The following is a 21,678-nucleotide window of genomic DNA, read 5'->3' as shown; positions in this document are numbered from 1 at the left end:
TCTTCACAAAATCTTTCATGTCTCAACTCACATTACAGTTTGTGAGAATACCAATACTGCAAAACCTTCTACAACAATTTTCCTTTGCTTACTCTAAAGAAAAATACAGGGAAAGTATAAAATATGACATTTAAATGACAGATTCACTTGCCCAGAAAAGAAGTTTCTATTTCCGGGATTTCTCTTGGCTCAAAATTGGCCTTTCGGCCTGGTGACTGTGCATGTAAGCACGACTTACTCGAGTCTAAGCATTTTCCTGGTCAAAATGTTCTTTACGATCAACTAATTTAAACCCCTCATTTAAAAAAAGAACCTCTCGTTTCACTGTAATGTTTCTGTAATGCCTTCTCTTTAAAATGGTCTACGCTGAGCATCAGAAAGGCGAGCATTCATCAGTCATGTTGTACATAAGCCTCAATCGACAACAAGACTCCTCAAACTAAAAATCGTTTTGACAGGAACGAGGCTAATAAACCCCTGTTGTCTGCTGGAAATACTCACAGGATCAAAGCGGCAGTTCAGCATGCATGTCTCACAGGCTAAGAGGCTATAACCCAGAGCGGTGGTCAGAGTCAGCGTTTCACTCAACTCCTGAGGAACAGCAGGCCAGACGCTGCCTGCCGCTGGTGGTATTAGAGTCCACTGCATCCAATCCATGGCTAACACATAAAAAAAAGGTCTAAGTATGTCCACTGGTGGGCTGAGGAAGGAAGTCTTCCGACCAACATTGGCTTGCCTCAGGATCCTCTGAGCAAAGCGGCTGCCACCACCCCTCTCCAAGTCATCCTCGTCAAATCACAGCTACCGCCACGCTCTGCCTGCCCTCCTCCGATACAGGCTGCTGGGTTGATTCAACAAATCTGATGACAGCACTGAGGCTCGGCTGCCCCGGTGGGCCAGGGCTGACGTTGCAGAAGCTGACTGGCTGTCTCGCTCCCGTTAAGCACCCGTCTCTGCTTTTGTTTTGTCACCGTTGCACTGAGTCATTCCCCAGGAAAAAAAAAACAAAACGCTGGAGCTGTGCAGGCAGTGTTGAGTCGCACACCTGCGCTCAAATGAAATGCCTGCTCCGGTCTGCCACATGTTAAACCAACCCTGAGGCATCGCTCAAATTCAGACCTCCAGAGCCTTGGTTTTAATAGATTATTCTGCTAACAAGCTAAATTGCAAAATAAAGGGCTGGGCAAACTGGTTTCTTTTTGAACATAGTAAAGAGAGGAGGAAGATTAAGAAGTGAGCAGCAAGAGATATTGTTCCTCAGTCGTATTTCACAAACATGGCACTACGAGATCATTCACGATGTGCCTGGCCAGACAGAGACAAATCCCCGCCTATGCTAATAATCCATCCTTCCTCCAATGTAAAACTCCCACTCCTGTCCGAGCGGCTGCCATAGAAACTGCTGCTGACATCAATGGACGCGTACGTCCAGGGCATCGCTTGACCTTTCAAAATTTTAAAATGTTCCCCTCTCTCACAGAGGAAGGAAAGGTTAGCAGCCTTTCTGATTGAGGGTGTATTTTTGGAGGAAATAGGAGGATGTGATTCATCACGAACCGTGGACAGAGATGAGTTATAGTCAGTGTCATTGGAGGGCAGCCGACGTAGCACCGGGTTTATTGCTCTCCCTCCTTGATGGAGGTGGGCTCCCAGCAGGCAGGCAGGCAGACAGACAGAAAGACAGAGCAGACAAACCAGAGTCCTTAGGGAGGGAAAACAAAAACAGCTGAATTTGGACTAATCTGTCTGTCTGCACACCGGAGGCTCCTCTTTCCTCTCTGACAGACAGATCTGGGGAAGACCAGATGGGCCAGATGAGCACATCACAAATACTACAACATGCATCATCCTTAACAGCATTTTCTACAATATTAGACTAATTTAGCAACTACAGATTAGTTGTTTTTCCCCCAGGTCATTATTTAGACAAATTTGAACAGTTTAACTTTTTTATTTTTCTTTGAAAACATCGGTCTGGCGGCAGGACCATTTTACAAGCCTTCTAAACTCCTTTACCACTTGTTCTAACGACAAAATGTAAACACTTTGGGAAAGAAGAGAAGATAACCTTTACATGGATATTCTGTGTATCATGGTAGCACAAAGCATTCATAAGGTACTGTGTGAACACATAGATTTTACAGTGTGTGCTTTTTATTCAACTGGTTCCAGAAAGATGACTGCAGTTGACCTCCATCTATACGCAGTTCAGTATTCGCAGATTTTTCTGTGGAAAGTAACTCCAAATTATTTGGGGAAAATTCGCCTATTCACAGATTTTTTTGATTTGACACGCTATTGGCTGGTGTTTGCAAAGCAGCCAATCTAGGAGTGCCATTCATTTTCCTTCATGTTGAACAGAGTACCGCCCAGTACATCAAGCCTGTGGATGTTAGCTTCTGTGGTAGTGCCAAGAAGTTTTCCACGTCTCAATTATTTGCAGATCTCAGATCTTTGCGGGCGGTTGTGGTTCCTAACCCCTGCGAATACCAGGGTCAACTGCATTTTGTAGTTTTAGTCAAAATTACAAAATAAGCCCACGTGAGCTGTTTGACACTGGCTTAAACTTAACTGATGCTATGTTTACTCTTAGACTAGAGGAGCTTTGCATGATCCCTAACAGTTTATTTGGATCGTCACTACACTTTACTGTAACATCACCTGATATTTGCTGTTTTTATAAAGATACCTTATTCTGTTTATTTAGCTTTCTTGAGTTTTAGATATATTACCTTAATTATGCTAATATATTTTTTATTTAAATCTATGCTTAATAACTAAACATATATTTTACCTTCTACTGTGCTTGGTTCGAGTGTTGGGGGTTGCTGAGGTAACTTTAAACCAGAGGTCAGCAACCTGTGGCTCAGTTAGAATTAAAACTAACCGTTCACATGTGCGGCTTTTTCTCCTGTTGCTTTGTAGGCGGAGCTAAAGCGGCTCTTCTGATGTTGAAGGTTGTCGATATATGAGGTGATGCTTCTATACCACATTAAAATATGGCACCGCCTTACTCAATAACATTCTACATATTTAAGCTATTTTCTTCCATCTTTAGAAGAAATGGCAGTTGTGCTTATTACAGCAAGTTTCTGAACTTTTCATCTAATGCAAGCTTGTTCTTTGCCTTTATTAAAGTTCTGTCACAAACGAGCCATTTAGCTCCTCTCACTTTAACGCTGCAACCTTCTTCCAGAGTAAAACAAAACTAACAGCATTATATTATTAGTCACATTTGTATAAGAACCGTGCTTCTTTAAGACGATAACTCAAAGGCAAGCCAAGTCGTAAAGACTGATCTAAGAGATTTGTTGACGAGGCTGGACAGTGGTGAGAAAAGCAGTGGTGTGGTGTCTGTGTATTGGTGGCATTTCCCTGCTTTGGCAAAAGAGTTAAGAATGAGGATCTGAAATCTTTTGATATGGCTACCCCGCTGCTTAACTACATTTACACTTTTACATCCCCTTCAGTTTCCAAAGCTGGACGACTGCTTAAAAACTAGTCTGCATTTCTGTCCCCACAGTTTTGATTACATCTGCATTCATACACAGAGCATTTTCATACCTGTATATGCAGCGAAACTGCAGCTTCTCTCTAAATGCCGTATGACCCACTAAAAATAATAAAATAAAATAAAATAAAATAAAATAATAATATTTGTGAAGATTCCCGTCAGGCTCACTTTCTTTCCAGCTTGTGTCCATAATTGATTTGATTTAACATGCACAGCTAAAAATGGGTCACGCTCAATTTCTGGTCTGTTTCTGACACATATGTGCAAAGCATATGGTGTATCACTCCTCTCTCTGTGTGAACGCATGCGTGTGAATAAGGAACAACACAATTTTGGTAGCACCAAATGGCTTGCACATTATTATCCATAAAACTGAGTGCTATTTCACTACAATTATATTTATAATTGGGTGTTTTACTGTTACAATTTTAAACTTACTATATGGAGTGATAGGAGTGCCGAAATTAAATAAATACAGAAAATAATGTGTGAATTAAAATAGGAATAAAATTAATACACAATTAAATGCATAATTACTTAAAATACCAAATATTCATCCATCCACAGGACCCCAAGATGAGCAGTTTCCCTGCACAGCAAGTTGAGGCCGATGTGGCGCAGCCAGGTATCCCAGAATGAATGTCAAGCACCTAAAATCTAAGTCCAGTTTTAAAATGGTATTGCTGCTTAAAAGTTCATTTGCAAAAGCACACCAGCATTTGTTGAGATCTCCGACTAAGTTGTAAACTAACTTCAAACCAAAGCATTCTTTTAGACTACATGGTTCTTAGACCCGTCCCTGAATTTAATGGATTAGATTGACAAGTAAAACAAATTCAAGATGCAATGTAGCACCGCAACCATGAAATAATTAGAGAAACAAGTTTCAAGTAAAATCTTGAAAGCATGCCTTAATATAACTGCATAGCCCAGTCGTAAGTATTTTTTGAGATTACAAAGATACAAACTGCACGATTAATTGTTGCGGAATTTTATTCATATCTGACAGAAATGAGTGTGCAGACTAACCCGCAGTTCAACCTGAATTCTGAGGAAGTAACTGTTAACACTTTGTTTTTTTATGTTGGTTGACGATCAAGTTTTACTTCCTGTGGGCTCAACAGTTTCACAAGCTTTAGATTCAAGGCTTGGTTCAAAACTGAATTAGCTGGTAGCAGCTGGGTCCTGTAGAGTCTACGGTCCTTTTAAATGCTCATTATATAAATGTGAACGTAACCTGGCCTAAACTACAGCTCTTGTGCGTTATATGATGTGGTGCTCTCTCTTTGCTCGGTAACCTTGATATGCTGAACTGTGTGGATTTAACTTTGAGAGCTGTGTTTTTCTTCTCTGACCACTTTTCCCACAACGAATCCCACCTGAGAACTACCCAACCATGAGGGTAGTTTGCTCTTTCCTTTTCACTGCCAATCTACTTTCCAATCTTGTGTGTGTAAATGACAGTGGAAAGGGGGGGGAAAAAAAAAAAAAAAAAAAAAAACACCCAGCAGGCTCTTTCCATTTCCCAATTTTGGAGCACACGGGAAAAATAACTTTTCTTCGCCTCAAGGCCATCCGCTCACTTTCTGCCCATTTCCTCAATTGTGCATTCTTTCCTATTTGAGGAGCTTGACTGAGGCCCAACCTGAGGAGTCAACCCCTGTGAATGCTTGTTCTCAGGTCAAGTCCCCATATTTCACCTGTACTGTACCAGCAGCAGCTATGCTTCACTGCACTGAGGAAATTCCAGTTTCTGCTACAGTAAGAATTACCATTAGGAAACAACGAGAGTAAGAATGTGTTTTCCCTTTTAAAAACACAAACGAGTATGAGATACACTCACATCAGGGGAGTGACTTAAAGCCCAGGAACCAACACTAGGGCTACGTCCACACGTACCCGGGTATTTTTGAAAAGGAGGATTTTTAAAAACTCCGGCCAGGGTGGATATTTTTGAAAACTCAGTTTTTGCATTTACGTGTGGACGAGAAAAAAACGGAGAAAACGCAGCGTCAAAGATGTGCGCATTTTTTGACGTCACACTGTGCACCATGTTATTGTTTCAGTGAAATGAATTTATACAATACTGTTACTTGTACTCTCTGCAGTGTTTAAATGCTTACATATATACACACACAGTTACTGTCCCTCCACACATACGACTCCCCAGCTTTGTTTACTTTTTCCCACCGAGGCTTCTAGACTTCTGATTGGCCAACATTTCTGCACGGTTAGGAATACATCGCCACCTGTTGCTTTGGCATGTTCCTAGCAGCGTTTTCCTTCATTTCTGCCTTTACGTGTGGACGGGATTATTTTTTAAAACGAAAACGGAAAATCTCTGTTTTCAAAAATACCCGTGTACGTGTGGACGTAGCCTAGAAACTCAGCTTCAAACCACCGCGCTTGGATAAAAAAAACAACAACAACAAAACAAAAAATGCCAGCTAAGGTCAGGATGTTTATTACTACTTAAAGTGCAAATAGTTATTAAAAACAATGATCATTTATATGGACATACACTATAGGGAAGAGAAGTAGCGGGCTGCCTACACATTACACCTGGAGCCGCTGGGGCATGTAAACCCTTGCTGTGAAGCTCCCAGCACACACAGTTTGTGTGCTGATTAGGGGTTGGGGAAAAAATTGATACTGTGTAGCATGGTGATATTTTGTTTGCTAATAATGTATCGATACAGGGACAGCAGAAATCGATATTTTGTTACAAAAAAGGTTTTTGTGCTCTGACTTCAGAGCATGTTGATCCTTTTTCTGAGCAAGAATCCTGACATTCCTTCACTATCCAAATGTGTTTAACTTTTTTTATGGCAGCAATAAACATGACAGTTTACTTATTTTAATTTAAGACATGTTTTATTTTAATTAAGTTTAAAACTTTTTTATTTAATGTAAAATTATATTTTGTTTTAATTTACTTTCAAATTCTTCAGTTGCTGAAGGGGCTGCATAGTTTTCATAAACTGCATCGTTCAGAATAGCTATAATTGTACCAGATGGTTGTTCAGTTAAGTTGGACTAGACTGTAATACAAACCGTTCAGTTTGTCAACAATAAAACTGAAATGAGAGAAAGACTGAGTGTGAGACTTTGATATTAGATAAAATGAATATTGATAAAGTTTACCTTTATGTACAGAATCTGAATATCGCAAAATATTTTTAAAAATTGCAATAATATCGTATCGTGCGTTAAGTATTGTGATAATATCGTATCGTGGGATGTATGGTGATTCCCACCTCTAGTGCTGATGTTAATGTCAGGTTTGGCAGTCAGAAGAGCATTTGACTTTAATCACTGTGCATCTCAGCACTCAACAACCCCAATCTGTAACTTTAAAGAGCTTGTAAAGATCTTTTTAATCAAAACAGTCATACATCTTGCTGATATAAATAAGAAAAGAATTTGGGATGATAAGGAGAGGAAAAAGCACTCTGTGTTTAAGGAAACAGGTGTGACTGATCACAAGACTTCCCAGGTTTTGTTTTCATAATAGTAGGAAGCCAAAATTGTAACTGACAAATCTGGGTGTTGAGTTAGTAGCAAAAATAAATAGCATGAATAAATGTAGCACAATTAACGTTTTTATCATCATTATCCTTTTTTAATAATTGTTTTAGGCCAACATTGATTGAGAACCCAGCTCAAACCGGAGCAGATGGCTGCTCCTCCTGGAGCCTGGTTCTGCAGCAGGTTTCTTTTTGCTAAAAGGGAGCGTTTCCTCCCCAATGTCGCCACGTGCCTGCTCAAAGGGAGTCGCTTGATTGTTCGGGTCTTGGTGTAATTATTGTTGGGTCTTTACCTTATAATACAAAGTGCCCTGAGGTGACTACCATTGTGATTTGGTGCTGTATAAATGGAACTGAACTGAAACTCCATTTGTTATATTAAATGAAAAACGTCTCATCAAAAAGTGTTGCAACATCTCACTTGTTGCTTTCATGATAAATACCAATATACATCTCTGCCTGCATTGAGGACACAAGCACTAAAATGTTATTTTTGGACCACACTGCCCAACCCTAATACAACCAATAATCGTGTAGCACCACCAGCCAAGAGAGCCAGACACCAGAAAAGCGACACAAACGCTTCTCAGGAAAACAGTTCGACCCAACCGGGGGAGGAATAGGAAACTTATGGTTTTAAATCTAGCTTTCACAGCTACTACACCTCACCGCCCACCTTCAGTCTAACCAGACACGTCTGGCCTGAGAAAAGCAGCAGCTGGTTAAGTGGACGACAGAGAAGGCGTATTTACTGTCACAGCCAGAATTTACCAGTATTTGGTCAGAGCCTGCTGTAATATCCCACCCCAGTGACCACATTTAGCCCCAACAGGCTCGCATGTGCTGCTGTCAATCAAACCTGCAGAGCTGTGAAGTTCCCTCCGAAAGCATAGAGGTCGTGCAGATGAACTGAGGAATCTCTGGGGACAAGATTGAGGGCTAATATGCAGAGTCGCCGATAAAAGGAAGACACACAGGAATAACCACTTTAGCTCTGGCAGTATTTCTCCCTTGCAGCAGGCTTTAAAACCTGGGATGCTTTTATTCTCACTTCCTGATCCGAAAGGCTTGTGGAAAAGTCGACGTTAAGTGATCAGAAATGGAAAAATATTAGGTCCAGTTACATTTTGTGTTTAAATTTGAAATGTATGTTTTGAATGCACGTCCAAAGGTTTTCAATGAAAAGTAATTAGCATATAAATAAGGAGCAGAGTGGCAGCATTTCAGGGTGAAAATAAACGTGCTGCTGGGCTATTAGTATTGTCAAACATAAGTACTGTTGAAGTATAATGAAAAGAGACGCAGTTTTTCCACGATTCAGTTTACGTACACACCAATAAATAAGTCAATATGGATCCTTATAAGCCTTTTTGGACTCTTATCAATTTGGTGGTGGTCAAACACGATTTCCACAAACAAACAAAAACAAGCTTAACATGGTCTACTCCAAACACAGATGTCAGCAGTAAGACAAGTGATCTTTAAAAAGCTTTGAAATAAACAGCAAAAGGTGACACGTGTCTTTCTTGCAGCAAAGAAAAACTTCAGTTTTAGACCAAATCAAAGTGAAATAAATTTTATTGATTAATTATTCTCAGTGAAAACCTACAAATTAAACTTTCCAACCTGTGTTCTCGTAGCTGCAGTTCATGAAGTGTTAATACTGGGCAACAGACAAGGACCAAGTATAAAAACATTTACACATTTTCTACGTCAACATCTAACTACATGCAAATTCCAGGGACGATGTGACACATGCAGCTCTAGTGCTGGCCTTCATCTAGAGGTGTTAGTGAGGTCTGGCTCAACAGGTTGCCGAGCTGAGAATCTATATTACACTTTAAGCATAAAGACTTAAGATATGTTGCTGTTAGGCGACTTTAAATAAAAAACTCATCATGACTAGGGATGGGTATCAAAACCCGGTTCTTGTTGAGAACCGGTTCCCACTGTTTCAATTCCTTGGAATCGTTTGCCATTTTTGCAAACGATTCCCTTATCGATTCCAGTCGCCCCGAATGACGTCACCACGTTGCGGAGCGTCATTTACCTGGCAGGAAACATGGCGGCTCAAACGCTCAAAAGTTTGATTATACTTTACGAGAACGGATGACAACAGGGCAACTTGCAATACTTGCAAAGTAGATATTTAATTTAAGGGAGGAAACACTACGAACACGCAAAAGCATTTGCTCACAAAACACACGATGACCTTAAATGAATGTCGTGATTTTAATTCCACTCCGGACTCGTGAATCTCAACCCAGCAGCAGCGGTAACGTTTGCACGTCCTCTCCCGTTAATGCGGCAGGTAAATAATCAACTAACAGTGCATATTATGTTAGTGCGATCTGCCTTATTACAAAACCTGCCATTACTGTGCATTTAGGTGACCATGATGAGAGAGACAGAGTCTGGCTCAGATGCTGGCAGTTCTCACTGCAGTCTAACGGCAGCGTCTCCTTTCAGGCCAGGATAGACGAATGTCACCGAGCAGTGACTCAGTTTGTGGTAAAAAGCTGCCACAGCAGATGCCCCGATTTTTGGTAAGTGAATGTGTTTAATTGTAGGCAGGGACATTACTGGATATTCTTGTGTAATTGCTACAGAATAATTTATTTTATACTTTGTTATTGCTACAGAAGAATATTTATTTTATTATTTTACATTTACAATTTTTTTTCCTGGGGACCTTGTGACACCCCATTGAAGAGCCGTAGGCTGGATCTCTTAAGATCTCACTGTTGGGTTTGTAAGGCCATGTTACTCCTAAATTTCTATCTTGTTCAAAGAGAAGATATAAAACAAAGTTCTAAGCTAATCGACCTTAGTGTTCTCCTTTTTTAAAAAGAATCGATAGAGAATTGAATCGTTAAACAGAATCGAAAATGGAATCGGAATCGTGAAAATCTTATCAATACCCATCCCTAATCATGACTTGGTTGTGTTCAGCATTAGCTGCTATAATGATCGAGCAAAGTCCACCTTTAGAGAAGCTCTACATACTTCATGAACCCACTGATCTTGCTTCGTAGCACAACACTCAGGTCCCCAGATGCTCTGCGTGGAGCAACTGCCCTGTCCGGGATTTTAAAAAAAAAAAGCTCTTATAGGTTAATTTATAGCAGGAGTCGGGGGGAGACGACTCCAGGCATCAAGGGCCGGTGTTCTGCAGGTTTTAGATGTGTCCTTGATCCGACACAGCCGATTTAAATTGCTAAATTACCTCCTCATCATGTCATGAAGTTATCCAGAGACCTGGTAACGAACTAATCATTTGATTCAGGTGTTAATCCAGGGTGAGATCAAAAACCTGCAGCACACCGGCCGTTGAGGCTGATTTAAAGTATCTCTGCTCTCCATATCATCCCACATTGTCACATCTACCTTGTGATGGATGGAGCCTTTCACAGCTGTTAGCACAGACTGTTTATGCTACCAGGCGAACTAACATTACCCAGCAGGTTGTTCAGCGGTATATTTTATTAACGTGGAGTTATTAGTTCACAAATATGGTGTGCCATAGGGTTGTCCCAATAGACAATATTGTGGGGGATCTGGGGGGGGAAAATTCAAGCAGAGAGCTAAAGTGTTATTTTTAAACTTGGTGTTTAATTTACATTTCCTAACCTTGTGTGGAAAGAGCAAAACGACCGATGACTGCAACAAGATGCAACTGTTTATTCTGTATGATGGAAGGCTTTAAGAGGCCACAAATCCTGGTGCCACCTCCCTCGGAAGATTTTCCAAAACAGTACTAATGGGAAGCATAATCTTTGTGAAGCAAACAAAGATTATGCTTGACTTGAACTCGGATAATGGAAATGTCTGGTTGACACCCACGGTGACCTTCTGCAATTTCAGACACACCCAGATGTACGTTAATGACACTTCACACGTTGCACCGGCTCAGTCAGTGCAGACCACAGAACGAAACTGACTGATCAGTGTGATTGAGAACTTGAGATATTTCACTGTGTTTAAAAAGAAGGAACCACATCTGGTTATACTGTTTTTCTTGTTATGATCACAACTTATAACTTGCGTCATTTTTTTAACTTACAAATATTAAGCAGGAAAGCCACTTAAGACTCAATCCCGAGTTTTAAACCGATGAGGACGTTTAAATTAGTTTTCTATCCCTTTTGTGTAAAAATGAAAACCATAATTATTACATTAGAACATTTTAAAGCATCTGTCATAGAAAAACAGTGTAGTCAGACCCACTCAGTCATTTTACTAAAAATAACATGTTACCTAAAGACACAGGACTCAAACTTTGATGTGTCTGGCCTTCACGCTTCAACGAGAAATAAAATGTCACAGCTATGATCAATAGGACTGCTACAGGCCCATGAAAAGTGAGAAACAAAAACAGGTCATGGTTATTTAGTTACAAGAGTTGCCTTTTTCTTTGCCTCCCGATTCTTTATTGAACAGTCATCTTTTATATGCAATCAGTGTGGGAAATCAGCTGCAGTGAAAAGCAGGCTGTGGTAGCTATGATGCAATTTTGGCTGGTTTGAAATCCCCCCACCCCCAACGTAGTTTAATATAGGCAGGCTGTTGCTGAAGAAACTTAAATTTTCTCTGGCTGATTTACCATGAAATACATCCATAGAGATAAATAAATGTGACAGGTAATCCAAAGTCCAGAAATAAAAACTGAACCTTCCAAGATTTTAAATTAAATTACATTTATTTCCATTGTTACATATGAAAAATTGGTTTTTGTTTTTTAGATTTCGATACTTTGAGAATTTATGTTATGGTACAGCCCAAAGCCATCCCCACAAAAGATAATTCACTGTGACAACTCATGTGACATTATGAAAATGCGACATGAATACTGACCTTTAGAGTATCTTTACTGCTACGCCCATTATAGAACAACTCTAAAGTAGTGCACGGCAGCACTTTAATATAAAATACAGTTGTATAGTATTTAGGGCTGCCACAAACGATTATTATGATAGTCGACTAGTCACCGATTATTTTTGCGATTAGTCGACTAATCAGATCATCATCCACTGGACGTAAAACGTACAGCTTATTGCACCAGCAGCATCTGCTCTTATATAACTATCATTAGCTTACAGCTTTAAGTGTTTAAGGTATGTGCTAACTAAAAATAAAGACAAGATGATAGTTTATTAAATTTTAATGAAATTTGCAGATTGTTTCAGTGAAGTTTAATAAACTCCTTGCTATCTAAAATATAACAGGACATCGGAGTATATTCTCGAGCATCTCACACTTCTGATAATCAGTTGTCTGCTTAATGTTTATTCAGCTGTGTAAAAACTATAACTTTAATCTCAGCCAAACCAATTTACTCAGGAACAAATAAAATACTGAAAAAAGCCAAACAATAACAAGTTATCTAAGTGACTTATGTATGTTTAACCTGAGTAGCGAAAGACAGCGGTGGGTTTGAAAACGATTTGCGGGAGTCCGGTGTTCTCACGGCTCTAGTGAGCCTAGCCCCCGGCTAGCTATCAAGCTAGTGGGTAACAGACGTCTCCGAAAACGTCGGCGCGCTTTTGAAAATATGTGGCGTCTTGATAAACTGAGCAGATATTTGAGGTTTACACAGCTACATTCTCGCCTGAAAATATGTTAAAAGTTTATTTTGTGACCCAGAAAGAATAATAAGAGTAATATTAAAACTAACTAGCTGCCGCCATTGTTGACAACTGAGCTGGGCTGCGCTATGAATTCTGGGACAGAGCTACTTCTTCTTCGGGGTTTAACGGCAGCTGGCATCCTTGTACATGCAGTGCTGCCATCTTCTGTTTCAGTCCGTTATTACACTCTTAAATCCTACTACTTATTCCTGCGTCTTTTGGGATCTTACAAAGCTTCAAACGACGTGTTGACTATTAAATCAGTCATCGACAATTTTAATAGTTGATGTAATCGTGGCAGCCCTAATAGTATTTATATTCAGGTAAAATCTATTATGATGTCATTGGTTTCTAAGGGCATAGAAACTATTACAGGCTGTCTGCGGCAATGCAGAGGTTGTTCACTTATTCCAACACAAACTATTAGGATTGTGATCTGGACATCACATATAAAATCCAACAATTAAAAATTATAAACATGGCTTTGTGTACAAAACCATGATATGGGATTACTACATAAATGGCATAAAGATAAATTAGGCTAAAATGCATCCTGTTATAAAGACACTTGGAACATCTTACCAAGAAACAGTTCCCACACGAGTGTCTGTCATCTGACATACATTATAACCTTATATATGAAAAATAAATTCGAACGGGAGCTGGATGAAGAAATCCCAGAAGAGATCTGATACCACGTGTGGATAACACATCAACAACACAATCACTGGAATTGAGGGAATTTAGTTGGAAGAACCAGATTCTTAACTTTAATGCTCCAAATTACAAGCAAACAGACAAACACTAAACAGCCATGCTGGAAATTATTAAAATGTGGTCATATGGAACCAAACCACACTCACATCTGGGAAAATAAAACTGGGATTCATTCAGCTCTAGGTAAGCTTGGTGAAAGACTCAGGGAAATATATGATTCCATGATCATTTCAGATCCTATACTTGAGTTATCTTAAGAGACGTATATATGGGCTCAAAATGTGGTCATAAATATTTTGTACTTGTAAATCAGGATTTGTATGTGTAAAAAAGATTTGTGTGTGGACTTAGCCAAAAAAAAAACAAAAAAAACCTGCAAGTTACAAGTACGAATTTTGACCCTATTTTTCTTCCTTTCATCTGATTGGCCAATGTCATGTCAATCACAAATGTAACAATCCAATCAGAGAACAGATGGGTTTGGCTGTCGAAGGGGCACTTTTTTTGAACTAGAGGTCCTTGAAGGGTAATACAGTTTGAAGCTGGAGGATCTCTATGTAAATATCCGATAGCAGTTAGATCCCCTAACTTTCAGCAGCTGTTGAAAGGATAAAGTTGTGGTATATCAGTGGTTAGAAACACCATTATTACTTTAGGATTAGTTTAACACAAAGTCATGGCTGACCCGGGACCATTGCTGTGAGTCACAGTGCGCAGCATAAAAGTCCTTTCACATCGGACGCAGGATGTGCTGCTAATGCTAACTGCTAACTAAAAGCAAAGGATCCAGAATTTGTTGCGCTGGCTGCTGAGCTCTGTGGGTTTTTGCAGCAGCTCTACCTGTACTAGATGCACCTGCTCCTTGTTGTTTCTATCTCTGACTTTATGTTCTCTACAAGAGTTTCTGGGGGTTTTTTTGCTAGTTCTTCAAATGTTCAATAAAAACATCTATGCTAATTCATAACGAAGAAAGCTTTGTAATGAAGACTGTCATTTCCAAAACACTGTCTCTTTTTACACATACAAATCCTGATTTACAAGTACAAAATATTTATGACCACATTTTGAGCCCATACGTATATCCTAAGGACATATCTGACACCAGCAAAGAAAATTATCACCAAACACTGACTAAGGATTGAAACACCAAGCTACAGAATGAGGTGTTTGCTGTTGAGGAGATTCTGTTGATGTGAAAGCTCAGACAGAAAAAAAAAGAATACTTTCTACAAGACTGGGACAAAAGGTTGTCATACAAAGTAAAGAAAGGACTTAAAATAAAGGATTTTGAATAAATTGAATTGACTTGCACTGGCCTGGGACTATTCAAATGTCCATGAACTTGATTTTGTGTGTTTGTTTTTGGCCAATTCTTAATTTCAGCATTTGTGTAGGTGCTTTACATGGATAAACAAGGTAAATAAAAATAAAAGCTACAACAAAAAAAAGATAAATATGGCCTGAAGAAAAGTGATCTTACATCATCAAAAATAATTGTATTAATTAAATGCTGTCAAAGCTGTAAAGGCTCCATTATTGATTCCAAAACCACACAGAATCAAACTATTGTGATTTCCAGGTCTGAGCCAGTTTGTAGAGCAGATGTAAGGGTCCAATCATTAGGCTTGTTCATGCAGTAATTAACTGTTATTTACACATATAAATCAGCATAAAAGAGTTAATAGAACAAAAAACTTAATAAAAATAAAAGTTTTATGACTTATGACACTGTTTAAAGGACAAAATAATTTCTCTCTCCAGCTGGTAAGGCTCTGCTCAAATCTATGTTTTCCCCACAATCTATTTTTTTCACATTCAAGCATCTGTTTTACAAAGACTCACTCAAATATATAATCATAGGAAGAATATTCATTTACAGCCCTAATGTATTTGCTTTGGTACTGTGCCCTCGTTAAGACATTTTCGTTGAATATTAATGAAAAGCTGCTGTGTATCCTTAACACAGACATCAAACTTTGTCTGAAAACCAGTGTGAAAATGTCCCTGATGCAACCAAAAACTGTGCGCCGTGTTTTCCATCAGTCAAATGGATTGTTTTAATGAACTGGAAACAACATAAACCGAATTGTTTCTGTGCGGTTCATTCGTGTAACGACTTTATTGACTTAGCAGAACAGGAACACGGGCCAGGTCAGCGTGTTACCGTGTACCCCTCTTTCTCCTTCTACTCTAAGCTCCACCTCAGTTTCTTTGTTGTTTTTAAAAATCTTTCATTGGAGTCACTGTCTACAGCGCTGCTCAAGTTGCTGCCAAGAACTGAGCCAAGTTTGCTTACATTTGCATGTAAATTTCTGCGCTCAACAATAGCGACTGCCGAAAGTCAGCAATCACGCCTTTGTAGGGCCAAAGATCCAAAGAAATATGCCTGGCTCTTCAGCTAAAGGGTATCCAGACCAAAAACAGGATCAGTTCCAACCTTTTTTGTTCAGTTTAAGTGCAGCTACAACTCCCTGAATGACTGTGTTTGCGTACAAGCTCAACACATGCTGGAACAGTATTGAACTACAACAAACCGAGCAGGTGGCTCCAGTAAAAACAGCACAGTGGTGTAAAGCTCGACTGAAAAACATGAGTGTTTGTGCGTTACACTCACCAAATGAGAGTTCTCTTTTGCCTCTTGTACTTGCTGCACCTGTGGTTCAGCTACAACTTTCGTGTCCTGGTCAGAAGTCATGAGCCGTCTGCTTCTTGGCTCCTCAGGGAGAAGTCTCTGTGTCACCAAGTAAGCTACAGGGGGGCAGAAGGGACAAACAAGTCTGAGTCAACAACGGATGTTTATCAGCGTATCATCAGCTGGCACATGTGTAAGACAAAGGAGTCAGGAGGTAGTGTCTGACAGTTGCGTTATTACATCTGATTTTTCACACAAATTGTTTTTAATGCTTGTATATGGACAGAATAACAATCAGAGCATGTGTGGATATTTTCCTCGTACAGACTTAATTTACACTAATTTAAACTACCAACACGTTGCTGATTCTCTTAAAATTGTAATGGCAAAACTGACAATATGCTGTTGTTGTACGGAGGCCACTATTCTCATTTCAGACACTTCAGACAGATGTGATGACAAAAAGTGAAAAATCAAACGGCTTGTTCTGACACATTGAAAGTATGTCACACAAATGTACAAGAAAAGCTATCAATTAGCAATAATACAGTAACACGAAAAGCTCTGAAACTCATAACAGAAACAACCAGTGAATTAGCCCCATCTACTTTATAGGCCTCGATTACACAACATGGCTTTGATTCATATTCAGCAGCTGTTTGTTTAGTCGACAGTTTTTTGCATTAAACGATGCAGGCTTTAATATTTAGCCAGTTATTTAAATAAAATGTGTAATTGTTCTTTTGTGCTCTTGTTTTTATTGAACTGTTGCATTTGTCAAGGTCAAATTTTGCATTTTATATTCCCATTCAATAAAGGATTTTCCATTTCCTGCTGCCTGTGGATACTGACATTTACTGATGACAGTGCTGATGTTTATCTCGTGCTTTTATGGGTTTACCAGCACTCATGCTTGTATGACTGAATTTTAACATTATGGTTGTTTCTCACTTTTAAAAATAAAATAAAATAAAATATGTACGTGTGTGGTGGTGCATCCCAGCATAGAACAATCATGCAGTTATGTTGAAAACAACAGGTGCATCCAGAGAAAGTAAACAGTTTTCTATCTTTAACAGCTGCTACATTTGCTGCTTGTGGAGCACACAAAAAAGTGAACTTTTAACCTTTTTTGACAATTTTTATTAGGGGTATTTATATATAAAAAAAAAAATGATACATAGTAGCATTGCAATATTTTGTTAAGGTGGTATTGTATCTATACAGAGACACCAAAAGTCTGTATTGTAATCAAACACAATAATCTGGGCCAATCAAAAAAAGAAAGGAGGAAAGAAATCAGTGTATTGAATTTCTTCACATTCTGCAACAGATTAAGACTCGTGGTAACAAAATGTTTGCCCAGAGCTTGATGCTGTTGCACTCTCATGACCAATTATGATGGCAGGGTGATTGCACAGGTTGCAATCTTAATACCAACAGTTGCAATCCGACTTTGACTGACTGCAGTAACTCAGAAAAATTGTTGGAAGCTTTCAAATAATTGCTAATTCATAAATGAGACAGATTGCCAACAAGTTGCCATGAGTCTAAATGAGTCTTTGTCAATGACCAGGATTCGAGGGGACTCAACACAACAGGCTGCCGGCTAGTTGTATTCTGGTTTATATGCCTATAGAACAGGAAGGTTGCAGAGTGGAAATGTATTAATTAAATGTGAATTGCTGTCTATGTAGACAGCAGCAGATATGTGCTTGTCAATGGTTTATCGCAGTTAATTGCCTACTTGACCCCATTCAATAGCAGACAGAGCACAAAGACTTCGTCTGGCAGCATTTATGGCAGGTTGTCCTGACATTCGAATTTTTGCAGCCAAAAAAAGAAAAAGAAGAAGAAAGAAAAGAAAACAGCTTAAGTGTGATAACTTTATCTTATAGGATAAAACAGATACTGGCAAAGTTAAACTTTGAGGACATCACTGAAGAATGCAGCTGACAAAATGTGATAAAGTAGAGTATGTGTTATTGCAATACTCATCGCAAAATATTTTTAAAAAATTAAACTGTCATATCATGAGTGAAGTATTCTGATAAGATTGTATCGTAGAAGGCGGCAATGATCATCATATTCCACATATGTGGCTAAAAACTGATACAGACTGCAAAGAATACTGCAGTCTGTATCAGTTAGCAGCATGTGAGTGATTAAAAAAATATTAATGTGAATGTTGTAATCTGCTGTCTCAAAAGAAAGGTTGATAATAAACCAGCAATAAGACTGACACAGATCATGTGTGTAATTTCTGGTTGATCTTCAGCCTCGTTTCTCTGATGAGGCGGTGAAACAAAAATGTTTTTCTTCAGTTAACAGGAGCAGCACTCGTCATTGTCACAATCACGGCAGGTAAAAATCCAATCAGTCTTTTCTGGACCGACCGCTCAACAAACGTGAAGAAAATAATCTTTTCAGCTGCTCTCATCCACTGCTCTCTCGCTTCACACAGCAATAAAGCAAACGCATAAAGATAAGTCAAAATAAAAGCTATCCGTTTAGTTTGCCGCTATGTTTTTAAAATCTAAATGTGTAAGACAATATTTGTTATTAAAGCTTTAAAATAACTGTAATAGCAGGTAAGCCTGCTAGAGAGATTGGATAGCTTCTATAAACCTGAAGTTTACCAAATTTACAGCTCGCAGCAGACTAAACAAGCAGCCAAAAATGTCACTTTTCTTCAGGCGGTCTAATGAAGGACTCTTATGGGCTTTAACAACTGCTCCTGTCAGCGCTACAACGCTCCATCCTACTGGCTAAATATTTGAACATACGCTCCTAAATACTTTTTATTGTCCTTGTGCATCTATTTTTAGCCACAAATGCGAGCAAAAACACTTACATCATCAAGCCCTGCCTTCCTGAATTCTTTTCCACGTAAAAAGGACGCTTAGCTGCACTCTTTGCTTTCTGTTTATACACGAGTCAAACGTCATGAGGTTTTGTAGGTCAAGTTCTCGACATCACTCTGTCATCCCCAAGGCCCGATTGGATGATCACTTCCACAACATTTGACCTCAGTGTAACGGGGAAGGGGGGGGACACAACAAAACACCACTGGAAACACCTTCTTTTCTGTCCTGCTTGTAAAGCGGTGATAATCTGCCCAACAATCGGGCGCCTGTCCCTGACACGGGCCCTCGCTGTGTTCGCATACAAAGCAGAAAAAGAATGGTGTGGCTGTAAAGCCGGTGACCTTTGATCCACATAATGACACAGTGTCACTGCTGCTGTGATGAATGGGGCTAAGCACAAGCCTCCATCAACTCACATCAATAATTGAAGCATCTGTTTGTGTGATAAACTTTGCAAAAACGGTTTGACAACTGAAACCTGCACACAACCCGTGTGTGTAACTAGCTGACAAGTCATGCAAAATCTATTATTTTGGAAGCCAGTAACCAACGATTGGGTGTGGGGGTTCTGGGTTTTCATGTCACCTTGTGTGCTTCAGTACCAAATTCTCTGTGATGTATTTTTCTGTTTCTGCTGTCACACATTTAAAGGACTGAAATACTGACACAACAAAGTCTCGGCAGCCTTTTTTCCGAACTGCTGCTTTTTAATGCTGACGTTCTGATTTGAACTTCTACCTCTGATGAAAATCACCACACACATAAATAAAAAATAACTCTGGTGCTGTGATTAAAGCCAGAAAGTCTCATTCTTGTCTATGTCAGCTGCCCTTCGGTCAACTGCCTGTTCCAATTGAGGCTGAACCACGCTCACCTCAGAGCTCTTCCAGAAAGGGTCGTGGTCTGAAACGGTTTCTGCAGATTTAAAACTACAGACACTCTAAGAGCTTATTTGGTAAACAGCTTAAGGAAGAAGGAAAAAAGAAAAGAAAAAGGTGTTAGTCTGTCCCTAAAACACCCTAACAGGCATTTTTGTTGGCAGAGCCCATTTTACATGAATTGCAAGAAGTTTTCGGGGTACAGATGGGGGCGAAGACTGCAACAGGCAATGCTGAACTGATGTTCTGCACTGCACCTACAAGGCGAATGGCACAGAGCTGAAAGCAGACCATGTGAAAGCCTGCGAGCACTCTGTAGATAAAAGAAGCTGAAGGCAAACACTAATAATCCTTCCACAGGTTCACTTACAGAAACCTCAGTTTTACTTCCTCTAGAGAGATCTTACCGAGCTAAAGCTCTCCTTTAATCATCCTGACTCGAGCTGAACTCAACTGATCAGGCTTTGCTTTTGTGGAGGACCAAATTTATTTATTTATTTATTTATTTATTTAGGACAGTGCATGTTAATGAACATAAATGTAAAAAAAATTACATGAATGTAAACATACCAGATTATAGCCAAGGGCTAATTTCCATCTGTTGTCCTTAAGCATAAAAAATAGACATAATAATTCATAAAAATTCATCATTCATTCATAATAAAAACTCCATCACCAAACTTACACATACACACCATTCTGTTCCCAAATAAAACATTAAAACTATACAACTCATACATGATCACACACTTGCTTCCTGCTGGAGCAAAAATAGTCAAAATAGTCATCTTTTGATCCGGACTGTATCTTTTTCATCATTGCTGGCAGCCAAATTTATAAACAAATTTTAAATTCAATACTTTTGTGCAGAAACTTGAAATCATATTATGAACCTGTTAGATCTACATCTACTTGATATATAAGCTGACTAGGGCTGCCACAAATGATTATTTTGATAGTCGACTAGTCACCGATTATTTTTGCGATTAGTCGACTAATCAGATCATCATCCATTGGATGTAAAACGTACAGCTTATTGCACCAGCAGCATCTGCTCTTATATAACTATCATTAGCTTACAGCTCTAAGTGTTTAAGGTATGTGCTAACTAAAAATAAAGACAAGATGATAGTTGATTAAATTTTAATGAAATTTGCAGATTGTTTCGGTGAAGTTTAATAAACTCCTTGCTATCTAAAATATAACAGGACACCGGAGTAAATCTCATCTCACACTTCTGATAATCAGCTGTCTGCTTGATGTTTATTCAGCTGTGTAAAAACTATAACTTTAATCTCAGCCAAACCGATTTACTCAGGAACAAATAAAATACTAAAAAAAGCCAAACAATAACATTTTTAAGTTATCTAAGTGACTTATATATCATGTTTAACCTGAGTAGCGAAAGACGGCGGTGGGTTTGAAAACGATTTGCGGGAGTCCGGTGTTCTCACGGCTCTAGTGAGCCTAGCCCCCGGCTAGCTATCAAGCTAGTGGGTAACAGACGTCTCCGAAAACGTCGGAGCGCTTTTGAAAATATGTGGTGTCTTGATAAACTGAGCAGATATTTGAGGTTTACACAGCTACATTCTCGCCTGAAAATATGTTAAACGTTTATTTTGTGACCCAGAAAGAATAATAAGAGTAATACTGAAACTAACTAGCTGCCGCCATTGTTGGAAACTGAGCTGGGCTGCGCTATGAATTCTGGGACAGAGCTACTTCTTCTTCTTCGGGGTTTAACGGCAGCTGGCATCCTTGTACATGCAGTGCTGCCATCTTCTGTTTCAGTCCGTTATTACACTCTTAAATCCTACTACTTATTCCTGCGTCTTTTGTGATCTTACAAAGCTTCAAACGACACGTCGACTATTAAATCAGTCGTCGACGATTTTGATAGTCGACGTAATCGTGAC

General features: G+C 39.2%; 1 protein-coding gene across 4 annotated transcripts in view; it reads right to left on the bottom strand.

Annotated features, from left to right (window-relative positions):
• The window catches only part of larp4b (La ribonucleoprotein 4B), a 65,500-nt gene that overhangs the window by 38,980 nt on the left and 4,842 nt on the right, over nt 1-21,678 (bottom strand). For 3 of the 4 annotated variants that reach the window (XM_085140650.1, XM_085140651.1, XM_085140653.1), the window contains exon 1: nt 502-15,993. In XM_085140650.1, coding sequence (XP_084996776.1) covers nt 502-657 — 156 coding nt within the window. In that variant the 5' untranslated portion in view covers nt 658-15,993. The other variant, XM_085140652.1, reaches the window with a different exon arrangement.

This window comes from Neolamprologus multifasciatus, chromosome 18 (genome assembly GCF_963576455.1).
Source record: "Neolamprologus multifasciatus chromosome 18, fNeoMul1.2, whole genome shotgun sequence".
In the NCBI taxonomy this organism is placed as follows: Eukaryota; Metazoa; Chordata; class Actinopteri; order Cichliformes; family Cichlidae; genus Neolamprologus; species Neolamprologus multifasciatus.
Note: the sequence above shows the minus strand (reverse complement) of the source record. Positions and strands in the feature narration are given on the sequence as shown.